The 13,868-nt window shown below is 37.0% G+C and overlaps 1 protein-coding gene across 3 annotated transcripts in view; it reads left to right on the top strand.

Annotated features, from left to right (window-relative positions):
• The window catches only part of PTCHD4 (patched domain containing 4), a 355,118-nt gene that overhangs the window by 97,786 nt on the left and 243,464 nt on the right, over positions 1 to 13,868 (top strand). For all 3 annotated transcript variants that reach the window (XM_007484054.2, XM_007484055.2, XM_001369221.3), the window contains one exon: positions 1,811 to 2,288. In XM_007484054.2, coding sequence (XP_007484116.1) covers positions 1,811 to 2,288 — 478 coding nt within the window. The remainder of the gene's footprint in view (positions 1 to 1,810; positions 2,289 to 13,868) is intronic.

The raw sequence follows: 13,868 nt of genomic DNA, 5'->3' as shown, positions 1-13,868 counted from the left end.
CAGAGTTGCACCCAGAACTTCCCATTTTTAGGCTTGGCTTTCAATCCATTGAGCTACCTACCTGTCCCCAACCTTAGGTATTCTTGACTCTAGATCCAGTACTTAAATTATGTCATCTAGTTGTCTTTGTTGACATCAAGGTCACTCACAAAAATTTTTTTTCTTTTTTTTCCCTTGGAAATTCACCTGTGGGCAGGTGACAGCAGGCATTTAGAAGCTGAATGTTTGGGATTTTAATTTTTTTTTCTTAAAACCCTTACCTTGTGCCTTGGAACCAATTTCCAAGACAGAAGAGGGGTAAAGGCTAGGCGATGGGAGTTAAGTGACTTGCCTAGGGTCACACAGCTAGGAAGTGACTAAGGCCAGATTTTAACCTAGGACCTCCCATCTCTAGGCCTGGTTCTCAATCCACTGAGACCCCCAGATGCCCCCCTAAATGTTTTGAAGGTCCAGATGTTCCCTTCTGATTTAAGAAAAATTTTGTCAGAAATTAATTCAGCCTAAGGTATACCGATTGAGAGTGAGCTGTGTATGTGTTGAGGGCATGATGCAGTTTTTGGTTGCAGAAGTAGAATGCTAATTTCACTTAATTACTTGTGACTGACATCACAACAGAAACCTGTGGGTAGAGTTGATATTGTTAACTTAAAGAAACTATGGTGTTCTCATGAGAGAGAATGCTATCTTTAGGCAAGAAAAAAAAATAGAATGCTTTGCCTAAACGTACAATATTTTTTTCTTAAAATGTTCCAATCATTCCAATCACTAGTCTGTCACTATGCCAAATAACCTTAACTTTTTAAAATATCCTGAATTTATATTTCTCCAAGCATTTTCTATCCCCCACTCATCTTTCTATGCTATACAATCCCCAGTTTATTCTTGATCTCCTTAACCCAGTTGTAAGACTATAAATTGCCTGGCCCTGCTCCACTACCAGAAAAAAACATGGGTGTGAGACCTACTTGTGTATCCATGGTCTGTTCTGCTTTTGTCTGCATGATCAAATAAAAATTCTTTGACTAATTCAGGAAAATAAAAATATCAAATTAGTTACTTGATAGGTTATTTGTTATTCTATGCTAATAATTTAGACCATGCTCCCTAAGGACAAGGACTAGCCATGTAAATTTATTTGTGGAGGGACCTGAACGGCTGAGAAATATCTCCTTCAATGAATGGAAGTCATCACCCTTCTCTATGGCTTACAATCTTAGAACGTCATACAGTGCACCGAGAAGTTAAGTGATTTGCCCAAAGTTATTCAACTAGTATGTATCAGAGTTGGAATTTGAATTGCCTTTCATGTCATGCTTCAAGTTAGATGGAATCGGATTCAGGGAATGTAGTGCTCTGTTCCAAGTGTTTACATTTGACTCCCAAAGAAGGAAGGTATTAAGTAATGGAACTGTTAAGTTATTAATGTGCATGTGGGGGATAAGAAGTGGAGTCTATGGCTTTGCAGTGGATTTTTTTGTGCTGTTGATAATTCTGCATGTTGTATCCCATATCCCTTTAAAAAGCCAAGTTCACTTTCCAGTCCTAAATTGACTACACAACTTTTGTATCATTTCCCAGTTAGTCTGAAGTTAGTCCCCTCTTTAATAGTCGTCCAGTAAACATAGTCTGTGCTTACTATATGCCAGGCACTCTACTAAACACTGGAGTGACAAAGAAAGACAAAAGACAGCTCTGACCCTCAAGGATCTCACAGTCATAAAACTCCTTCCCTTAGAATAAGGAACCTCAGTCTGGAATGTGTGCGATGCTATGCCCCACCATGACCTGAATCTCCTTTTATGTTTCCAAGGATGGGAGGAGCACCTTTATTGGACACCAGCTGGGTGGTGTCGATGTGCCCAACAGCAAAGACCAGCGGGTCAAGTCAGCCAGAGCCATTCAAATCACCTACTACCTCCAGACCTATGGCTCTGCCACCCAAGACCTCATTGGGGAGAAGTGGGAGAGTGAATTCTGCAAACTGATGAGGAAGCTGCAGGAGGAGCACCAGGACTTCCAGCTGTTCTCTCTAGCATCCTTTAGTCTCTGGAGGGACTTTCATAAGACTAGCATCCTGGCCAGGAGCAAGATCCTGGTGAGCCTCGTGCTGATCTTGACTACAGCCACCCTCTCCAGCTCAATGAAAGACTGCCTGCGGAGCAAGCCTTTTCTGGGCCTCCTGGGTGTGCTAACGGTTTGCATCTCCAGTGTAACTGCGGCAGGGATATTCTTCATTACTGATGGAAAATACAATTCCACTCTCCTGGGGATTCCTTTCTTCGCAATGGGTAATTATCCCTCTTTATCATGACTGGATTTTTGTGGCTTTCGGGGCACGGTTTCCATTATAGATTTTTGTCTTTGCATTAGAGTTGGGGATATTGTTAGATCTGTTTTAAATCTATCTTTGTGTGATTTGGTTGAGCTTTGGTATACCTTCCACACATCAATCATCCCCTTTTAGGCAGAAATATATTGTCACAAGTGACCCCCAACCCATCATAGTTTAAGGGAAGCAGAATGGTACAGTGGGCATGTTATTGCTATTAGCAGCAGAAGGACCTAGATTCAAGTATTGTCTTTGAACCTTCCTATCTTTGTGAACTTTGGCAAGTCATTCACTCCTTGGTCTTAAGTTTTATCTGTAAAATAAGAGAGGTTGGACTCTAAACTCCTTTCCTAGTTCTAATTCTCTTGTCATATGAAATCCCCCCTTTTAAATTGATAAATTATTTTTATCTCACATTTTCCAATATATTTGTCTCTTCCTCCTACAGAGTTAGTTATCCCTTTTTACAAAGAATAAAAAAGGAATGAAACACTTCAGCAAAGCCATAGATACTTCAAAAAAGTCTAACACTATATAGCATTTCATACCTATAGTTCCCTACCGAGGGGTGTCCTGGTAAAGTTTTAACAACCATATGTCCAAAAATAAATTTAAAAAATAAAGTACTTGGGGAAAATCCTTTTAAGTTTAATATACATTATTAACATTTCCTTTATTACTCTCTTAAATCGACAAATAACAACAACCACAACAAAAAACAAGCCCCGTTTTGTAGCATTTGCCAGTTTTGCAAAATATAAAAGTGATCACACTGAAAATTTGATAAACCAGTTTTCCCAGTCTATTCAAACTGGTTTCAAAACATTTTTGTCCCATGTGAACAAGAGAAAGGACTCCTTTTTCAAAGTCAAAAGATTTTGTGGATCTCCACACAATAGTAATTATACGATTTATTGCATATCTGGCAGCTATTTGGGACAGTGGATAGAGCACTGGACCTAAAGTCAGACTGGCCTGAGTTCAAATATGACCTCAGAAAATCAACTTGCTTCTTGACTGTACACAAGTCACTTAACCAGTTTGCCTCAGTTTTCTCAATGATAAAATAGCAATATATTTCTCAAACATAAAACGACTCCTACCTCCCAGGGTGGTGTGAGGGTTAAATAAGATATTACTTGTATAGGGCTTAGCACAGTGCTTATTTCTTTCCCCTAGCATGAAAATATTTAATAATCATCATTATAAATTGAGTAGTAGCTTCAAATATTATTGATACTGTAAAAACAAAATAGACTATCCAACAAATATCTACTTTAATCCCCTTACGATTGCACAAAACATCTATATATATTTGAAAAATATATAACATATGAAGTCAATATCAAATGTATGTATGATATACAAAATATTTACAGTATGTCTATGTAATATTTATATGTATATATTACTTCTAGACCTTAGTTTCTTTTATAAATTGAGATTAGTCTGAAAGATGTTAGGGATAAATTTGAGTTCCTTTTGTTTTATGATTTCTGTGTGTGTCATATTATATATTTTATCCACAGTCAGTAGTCTAAACACAGTTTGTTTATTTATTGAAATGATCCATTTAATAAAAAAAGGACCCCTTGCAGTGATCCTGCAGCTACCAGGAGAACCACTAATCAACAAATATGAGATGAAATGTTTTCTATTCTGTCTCTTCCCAGATGGAGTACTGAGAGTTATCACTTTAAGAAAACCTGCATGGACTTTATAAGTTTGTTAGTGGTGTGCCAGTTATGAAAATATTCATGATATTGATACCATGGGGTAAAAAATGTTTCAGAAACACTTGTCAAGTCTAGCTTATTCTTTAAAAATCTTAAAATAGGAATTTTCAATACACCCATCATTCCATCGCTCTTATAGATTGAAAGTGTCCCACCATCATTCCGACCTAAATTCTTGCTACCACTTAAATATGTGTCCTTTTATTTCTTCCACAATGATTGAAAGGGGCTGTTAACTGTTCTAAAGCCAGACTTCTACCAATCTCTCCTTTAGAAAGTACCTTTTCAAAGACACTCATTATTAATAGCTGAGGAAATGTGTTGGGGGTTAGGGAGGGGCATGGTGTGTGGGTGCTCATGTGCATGTGGCTAAAAGGAAAATCAAAGGATGGAGAAAGAAGGAATTATAGCTCTAGAGCAAGATTGATGGCTCTTATCAGAGAGGTGATTATACTGCTGATATCTATGGCACTGCAAGAGGGGGTCTGTCAAGTATGTGTGTGATCTAATCCTCTATGTGCACAGACTTAGCAACAAATGGTAAGATTGGTCTCCCGGTGGCCAGGTGGCATGAGCAGGAGAGAATGTAGCTGACAATGAGTAGTTTTCACTTCTCCAGGTAAAAATCTGCTGGGTTGTGCTCTGAGTCATGCCCTTAACCCAAGGTGTGAAATGAAAGACTCAGATATGAGGAAGAAAAGAAGATGGACAGGGGTTTTCCAAATCTCTTGAAAGGTGTGTGTTTCCTGTTCATGGGGAATATTATCTCCCTGAAAAAGGATGCAGTTACTAACTATGTATTTAGACACTTTTGATGGGCATAAGGGATTCAGTCACCTGAAATCTGATATGCAACTAGTATCATTCACCAAAAGGGCAGGACTGTACTTGGTGGGGGAAGGGGCCGTGCACAGATTAGTTATCTAAAAGTCCTTTGGGACTCTTTCAAAATCTATATGTAACAAAATTAGGTAATGGAAACATTTATCAGGGAAAGTTAGAGTGATACACTCCATGAATATAAGAAGCAAAATATGTCTCTTGGGATGCTAGATAATAAAATGTACATTATAAAATTCTGATAGCAGTTTCTTGCATTATATTACTGACTTACACTAGTGTAGCAATATAAGGAGATGAATGCCTAGATTAATATAGCTCCCTTCTTTCTCATCTCCCAATGACCAGTCTGATTCTGCAGTCCTGGGAATAAAGTTCATATTTGAGATACATCCAGCATCGCATTTGATCATCCTTGGTATATAAGGAAGACCTCTGGGAGATTGTCACCTTTAGGGAAAATCCAGGGACTTGGTTTTCTCCATCAAAGAAAGTCTCTAGGGTTGAACTTGATTTAATGCATTTAAGAACAAATCTCTCCGTACTTCTGTCCACTAGCTGTAGCTCATAGTGAGATAGGTTTCGATGAGAAGAAATTTTAGAAGCAATCCTATCAAACTCCTTCTTTTGATAAATGAGGAAACCAAGACAAATAGCTGAAATGACTTGGCTGTATCACCTAGGTAATAAATGTCTAAAGATGAGATCTGGGCCCAGGCCATTTTTACTCTAGGTTCATCTCCATTGCCCAATGCTTCCAAATGTTTAGGGTTTGAGAACCTTACTTCCAAAAACTATGCTTTCTCTGGATTTTGAGACAACCTAGAATAAAACTGGATGACAACCATGCATATAATAATAGACACCTCCAGAATGCCCTCAATTGATCAAGGATTTAGATTTAATCTTCTTTTGCATTATTTCTTGGCAATCTGGTACTACATTTTGGCCAGTCCCTTACTGAAGGAAAGTAAAATATTTTTAAATGCATAAAATAGTACTGTAATCATATATGTTATAAAAATCCATTATATTAAAATAGACTTCAAAATTTTTTAAATCAAGTTCATGGACCCTGGGTTACCTAGAACCAGATCACGATTATGGTAAACTCTAAGTGCAGTATTTTGTCAGATTGATCTATAGAATGAAACATTAGCAGATCAATGATTTTTATAATAACAGAGCTAAGAGAGAAAAAGATAAATTGTGTCCTCAATAAGATAGTTTAAGGAGCAGAGGACACAGGAGCTATAATTCACTAATATATATGAAACAAAATCTACATCATTTAAAACCACACAGAATTTGCAATCCAGTTTCTATATGTTATTTTCTGGGCATCCAATCAATGAATTTTTGCAGCTGTAGAAGCTACCTTAATATTCCTTCCATGCTATCTAGTGTCTATTATTTCTAAGAACTATATAGTGGTAAATTAACTCACATAGACAAAGGCCCTCTTCCCTGGTATCAAGTTTTGAAAAACAGCATTTCCCTTAGAAATGAAATACACACCTGCTTGATTTGGGCCCTCTGCCACAATAAGATTCTAGCCACCCCATTCCTGTGCTCTGTGTGATAGGTTATAGTTTTCCCAACAAATCATCTTATTTCATGTTAAAGAGGCTATTGTGAGACCAACACTTTAATATGGGTGGGTAGAAGGGTTAAGAATAATCCACACCAATAATACCTGTATAACACAAATCAAATCTGCCAGGGTCAGGAGGAGGAAGGGAGGGAGGGAGATAATAATTCTGATCATATAAGTTAGGAAAACTTGTGTGGAAATTTGTTATTACATGTAATTGGTAAAAAATAAAAACAAAAACAGAAAAAGAATACACACCTTAAATAACATAAAGACAAAGGATGGTCCAGAACAATGATAGTAAAACATCGTATGGACTATCAGATATGGTTGATACATGTTTGTTTTTTTGAACTGCTTTTTCTCTCCTTTCTTCTCTTCTTTCTTTTTATGTATCCTCTCCTCCTCTTTTCCCTTTTCTTCCTCCTTTTTTACCTTTTCCTTCTCCTCCTTATTCTTTCTCATTCTCCTCTTCCTCCCCTACTGATCATTCTCATTCCCTTTCCTTTTCTACCCCTTATTCCTCCTTCTTTCCCTTGTCTTACTCCCTTTCCATACTCTCTGCCTTATTCTTCCCTCTATCTCCCACAATTCATTGTTCCAAAGAATAGTGCATTGGAAAGAGGAGTGGAGTGTGATATATTTGGAAATGAAATTAAAGTAAAAAAAAGTCTATCATTTTAAGGTGGGTTTTAGATTGAGAGTTGAAAGAAAGATGAGAAGACACTGAATCCAACCTCCTCATCTTACAAATGAGGTAGCTGAGGCAGAGAGAAGTTAAAAGAGTTGCTCAAAGTTACATAGCTAATAAACATCTGAGGCAAGATTCATACGTAGGCCCTCTTAATACTCTTTTGACTATACTATGCTGCCTCATAGCTAAAGCTGCATATTGAGTTTTGAACTCCAAAAGTCCTGGCTATGCCTTAGATTTACTGGAAGATCAGACCTCTATAGTAGGAAGTTACAATTGATGACATTATATGATTATGGTATTTGATGGTTTTTTGAGAACCATCTTAATTATCATCTAGACCCCATTCTACATTTTATAGATGAGGATCCTGAGCCAGGACTGCTGGGCGACTTAAGTTGCCTTATGGGATTTATTTAAGGTCACATCTTAAGACTCTTGATGCTCAGTCCAAGCCTTTTGTCCTTTTCATCACACATATAAGCCTTTGGCCAATTGGAGGAAAAGGTTTTCCTAAAATGCTGTAGACCAAAGCTACTCTTTCAGCAATTTCCCTTGAAGATTTCTTTTCCTCCATTGACTTCAATTATTATCTCAATGCAGTTGACTCCAATGTCGGCCCTTGCTTAATTTGTGCTTACTTCACATTGATCAATAGGCATTTGTTAAATGTCTATTTTGAGGCAATTAAGTGGCACAGTGGATAGAGTTTTGGGCTTGGAGTCAGGAAGACTCTTCCTTCTGAGTTCAAATCTGGCTTCAGACACTCACTGTGTGACCCTGAACAAGTCACTTAATTGTGTTTACCTCAGTTTCCTCATCTGGAAAATGAACCACAGAAGGAAATGTCAAACCCCTCAAATACTTTTGCCAAATAAAGCCCAAATGGGGTCATGAAGACTCCAACATGACTAAAATGACTGACCAACAAATGTCTACTATATGCCAGGCATTATGGTAGATGCTTAGTACACAAAGACAAAAATGAAACAGCTCTGACTTAAAAAGTGTACATTCTGTCAGAGGACACAGTATGTTTCTGTCAGAGGAGACAATGAGGGAAACACATCCTCCATCTGCTGGGCTGGAGCACCTCCTGTAGATCAGAGTGTATGCCCAGCTGTAGCCCAGTATGACAGTCACCCTGATCACCCCTCCACCCCATTATGTAAGTATATATAATATAAATACGAGGTAATTGACCTGGGAGGAGGAACCAGCAGCTTTTGGCAGAGATTAGGAAAGACTTCATGTTGAAAGGTGCCTCTTGAACTGGACATGTCGACCTGGATGTCACTTCAAAGCCAATTATGTAAGAAGGGAAAAGTACAACTTATAAAAAAAATCCTCTTACTACATCTTCCTGTCTCTCTTATTCATGGACTCTCTCTTTCTCTGGTGTAACAGATTTATTCCTTCCTGTCCTGCTCTCAAAGCTTCAAGATAATTGATCCTTGTTGTCACAACTTACATGCAAAGCTAGTGAAGATTTCCATAGCCATCTTTTCCCCTTTCCCTTAGTCTCCATCTCAAGAACCTTTCTTTGCTTATTACTTTCCTCTAATTGCATTCTACTTTGTTTAATGTGTGTCTATTAAGAGGCATAAAGCACCACTGTGGATTCAGAGCACCCCCTAAAAGATAGGGATGTACAAACTGAAAGTGATTAAAAATTAAAACTTACAATGACCACATTTGTTTCAGTCCAATATCCCTTCCCTTTACAATCATAATCCAATGAGGATATTGCTGATTTAACTTATGACTTCCTAATCATCAATCTTCTTTTCACTTCATTTGCTTTATCTGGATCCACTTCCTCTTTCTGATGGGAGAACAGTCAGCTAATACTGTATCTAGGAACCAAGCTGGCTCATGCTACATCTTTCTGACCTTCTGTGAATAATTTCCCTAGGGCATCAGCAACCTTCATTTAAAACAAAATTTTCTCCCTCCTTCCAAACTATTTCTTAACCCACTCAAAGCCCTTTCTTATATGCCTGCCTGTAACTAGGGATTTACCTGTTATCTAAATGTATTCAGAGTCTCCAGGCTTAGGCTAAAAGGAGACTCAAATAGATACTCCTGACTTACTATAGATCTAAAGGAGATCATGAGGAAATTTTTATAGATGATATATAAGATGTATTCCTCAAGTGACAAATTACCTTAGGATATCAAAAGGAAGTTCTACCAAAACTTCTTCTCACCTACTTGCCTGTAACTAGGAATTTACTTATGCTCTACAAGAGTTCAGAGCTTTCAGGGTTAGGCTAAAAAGGGACCCCATCTGATGGGTTAAGGTAGAAACTCAGAACTGTTTTAATTTGAATTTCTTTAATTAGTAGTGATTTGAGGTTTTTGTTTTTTTTTTTCATTTGACTCTAGTAGCCTGAGTTTCCATTCTGGAAAGCAATTTGGACTTATCCTCAAAAAGTTATTAAAAAGTATATGTCCTTTGTCCTAGCTAAGTTCTTCTAAGCCTTTATTCAAGAGATCAAATAAAGAGGAAACAATTTTTATCAACATACATACACACACACTACAAATATTTATAGCAGCATTTTGTGGCACAAAAAAAAAGAAACCTGGGAAACTAAAAAGATACCTATCAATTTAGGAATGGCTAAATAAATTGTGATATGTGATATGATGTGACTAAGAGATGAGGAAATAGATGATTTCAGAGACTTGAAAAGATTTATACAAGCTGATTCAGATTGAAATAATAAAAAAATCACACTAGAACACTAATTTTATAAAAATGACAATTTTGAAGATTTTAAGGAACTGATAAAATGTGAAATGGATAGAACTAGAATAACAATAGTAAAAGACACTTTTAAGACAAATAATTTTGAAAACTGTAAGGACTACAGGTGTGGGAGAGGAATAAGCATTAATATAGCACCTACTATGTTCCAGGCAAAAGTTGTAGTAAGTGCTTTTACAAATATCAAATTTGGTCCTTATAACAACCCTGGAATGAGGGTGCTATTATTTTTCCCATATTTCAGGTGAGGAAATGGAGGTAAATGTAATTAAGTGATTTGCTCAGCATCACACATCTAATAGTTATCTGAGATCATATTTGAACTCATATCTTCTGTACTATAGGCCTTTAGTGCCATGTACACTATATCATATAATTTAGAATTAATATTACAACTGTACATGATTCTAGAGTACTGATAATGAAACCTGCTATCCACTTGCTGGCAGGTGATGGATTTAGGATGCAGAATGAAACATCTATATTTTTGCATATTGTCAATGGAAGAATCTGTTGTGTTTTACTATCTATAATTGTTGGCAGGAATTTGTGTTTCATTTATCTTTTTTCAATTGAGTGAGAGAAGGGAGGGAGAGAAGTAGATTTGTAGCAATGAAAAATTTTTAAACAGAGAGGTAAAGGGCCACAAATGTCAGATATTACATGAACTATCAGAAGAGATCACTGTATTGGTAGTTTTACTTCCCTTGGAATGAGGATAATCTGTAAATGTACATAATATAAAAATAAAACATATCAATAAAAATATTTCAGTGATGCATTTTGCTTCAACATCACAGTTATTCCCAAGCATGTTTGTAGTTGGTGGTAGTTTTGTTATTACAGTTGTGGCTGACTCTTCATGATGTCATTTGAGGTTTTCTTGGCAAAGATGCTAGAGTAGTTTACCATTTTCTTCTCCAGTTTGTTTTATAGATGAGAAAACTGAGACAAATAGTATCACACAGCTAGTAAGTGTCTCAGGCCAGATTTGAACTCAGGAAGATGAGTCAAGCTGACTCCAAGCCCAGAGCTCTATTCCACTGCTCCATGTAACTACCTTTTGGTGCTAGTAAGGAAGCTCCTAAGAGGAAGAGAAAGAATTCCACCACCCAACCCTCATATTGAAGGCTCCTTGTGACAAAGATAGCAAAAGCATCTAGTTCAATGAATACTTCTGAAAGGGTATACAGAACACCAAATTAATAGTCCTCTGCCCTGTTTCTCTGCCTGCAGGGGTATATTGCATCTTGCATTATTTATTCTCTGGAACCAGTAAAATGATTTTGTTTTTTTTTCATTTATTCAAATTCCTTACCAGGATCTTTTAATGTACTCTTTTTTTACCCTTGAGCATCTCATCTAGTCCTAACATTTGAACCATAATCTCTTTGGAAATGTCTCTCAAATACAGATCTCTGGTCCTGACTTTTTCCCTGAGCTTCTGCAACTCCTTACAGTTATTTTCTAAGTGAAAAAAATCCCATTTTCACCTCAGGTTCAACTTATCATCTCATCCAATACCACCCCTCTTGATTTCACTATTCCTCTAACCAATATTTCAATTTAACCAGGATTAAAACAGTTATCTCATCTTTGACTTCTTTCTCTTCTACTATTTTCAAATCAAAGAGGTCTTCAGGCCCTGTTTCTTCTTTATTCACCAAGTCATGTTTCTTTCTCTTGTTTTCCCACCTCTTCTGCCACCATCTAATTTCAGCCTTTTATTATCTCATTCATTCTCTGAGACAAAAGCCATCTGGTCATAATAGGGTTTCTCTGCTCTTCCTATTCCTGTATCATCCATCATCCTGTACACCAAACCAGATCAGTCTTCTTAAAATAATACTTTCCATATGTTACTCCCTTCTTCAAAAACCCTTAAAGGCTACCTGCTTCTAGGTTTCTGTTAAGTTACAAGACCTCAAGAATTTGCCCTTGATCTTCTTTTACAGTCTGACCTCCTACTCTCTCTTGTCCTGAAAAATCACTTTACTTATTATCCCCCATATTTTGCACATCCCTACCTCTGTTTCTTTTCACTTTATCATGCCTACCTGTAATACCATTCTTCCTCATTTAACCCATCAAAAACTTACTCATGCTAAGTGGTAAAATGAAAAATCCCACCTTCCTCTTTAAATCTCAGCCTCATATAACCTCTCCTTCTGAATTCTCATCATGCTTATTATCTATACAATTTATTAGCATTTATACATATAATGCCCTAATTGTTGTCTCAACTTAAATATAATTTCCTTGTACCTAGGAGCTGTGCTTTATAATTCAAATAATCCAGTGACACAAGAAGGTCTTGTACATAGTAGGTGTTAGATAAATATTTATTGATTGGTTATTCTAATGCTTTGCGAACTGGCAGGGTTTTTGGAGATGTGTTAAACTTATTCTGCTCTCTTGGGTTTCAGTAAAAAAACCATCAAGTCACCATAATTTCCTTCTTTCCTTTCTTGGACTTCATTGATAGTTATACCTGTGGTATAATCAATAGGAGGTCTGGTTAGCTGATGGAACACTTTTATAGGAGGAATCAAGATGATGTTTTGCCATCCCCATCTGACCTTAGTAGGCTTGCTGAAGGACACAGATTTTGAAGGGAAAATGAAGTGTATTCCAATCATGTGAGGCAGAATGGAAGAAAATGCACAGTCTATCATAAAGGCAATAGTAATATGGCCCTTGCTCTTTATTGTATGTCAGGTAGCAATCTTTTCACTTAAAAAGGCAGTGAATTTTGAGCAATTCTTTTATCTTGGCTTAGGCTAAAAATGATATTCAGTTTTAAGATTATTGGAAAACCCCTCTGCAGTCCCAGTTATGTATGTACTGAATTTTAATTGTCATGTCTTTTGTGATTTGTGCAGATTCTGCATTTTCTCTGAGGTCTATCTCAGTCCTTAGCTCTTTTGTACTCTTGATAAGCTTTCTTCCAAAGGCAACTACATCAGAATTATATTAGATCTGTGAACAGGTGCTGTTACATAAAACTGATTTTCCTGAAGTAGAAAGCAGATGTAGCACAACAAAATGTACTTGATTATGGTCTTCGTTGGACAAGCTTGATGATCATACATAGACTTTATACATCAGTTCATTCTTTTCAAATGGAGGACCAATGAGGATGTATGAAAAGGATGTAAAATGCAATCTAGGATGTTGTTTTTTCACCAGAGGCTAGCACTGCATCAGACTTGGCTCTGTGAGCAGGCAAGGAGGTACAACCAAATATGAAGATAGGACTTCAATTTCTCTGACTTGTCCAGTAGTATTAGCTTGTGAGTTATTTGTTTTCCCATCTCTAATCTGGACATGAAAGCCATCCTCAAACACTAACTTGTCAAAAGCAACCTTTATCAACTGTTTTGTAATTGGGTCTTCCTTTGTCCCAGTGCTGATGGGTCCCAAGACAAAGTATTCCTGACCTGGAGATTAGCTTTTCAATGGCAACCCAAGTTCTTGATGATTTTGATGCCATCTGCATCTGGGGACCTTCTAAGAGTAGAACTCAAAGAGAGAATGGAGGTGGAAAACTCACTAGCAAATGAAGTTTCTAAAAATGAAAAAAAAATAGAGTAAATGTCCAAAGAGGAATCCTAAGAAATCTACAAACAGACAGGTGCACACTCACACACACACACACACACACACACACACACACACACACACACACACACACACACACACTCCTGCTTCCTTTTGGAAAACACTATATTAGAACCCTATTTTTATACCAGTGTTGTTCAGCCATTTTAAATCATGTCTATCCCTTTGTGACACCATTTTGGGGTTTTCCTGGCAAACATATTATAGCAGATTGCTATTTCCTTCTTCAACTAAATTTAAAAATAGGGAAACAGAGACCAGTAGGATTAAGTGACTTACTC

Source organism: Monodelphis domestica, chromosome 2, assembly GCF_027887165.1.
Source record: "Monodelphis domestica isolate mMonDom1 chromosome 2, mMonDom1.pri, whole genome shotgun sequence".
Taxonomy (NCBI): domain Eukaryota; kingdom Metazoa; phylum Chordata; class Mammalia; order Didelphimorphia; family Didelphidae; genus Monodelphis; species Monodelphis domestica.
The sequence above is the reverse complement of the archived record's forward strand: the minus strand, read 5'-3'. Positions and strand labels throughout refer to the sequence as shown.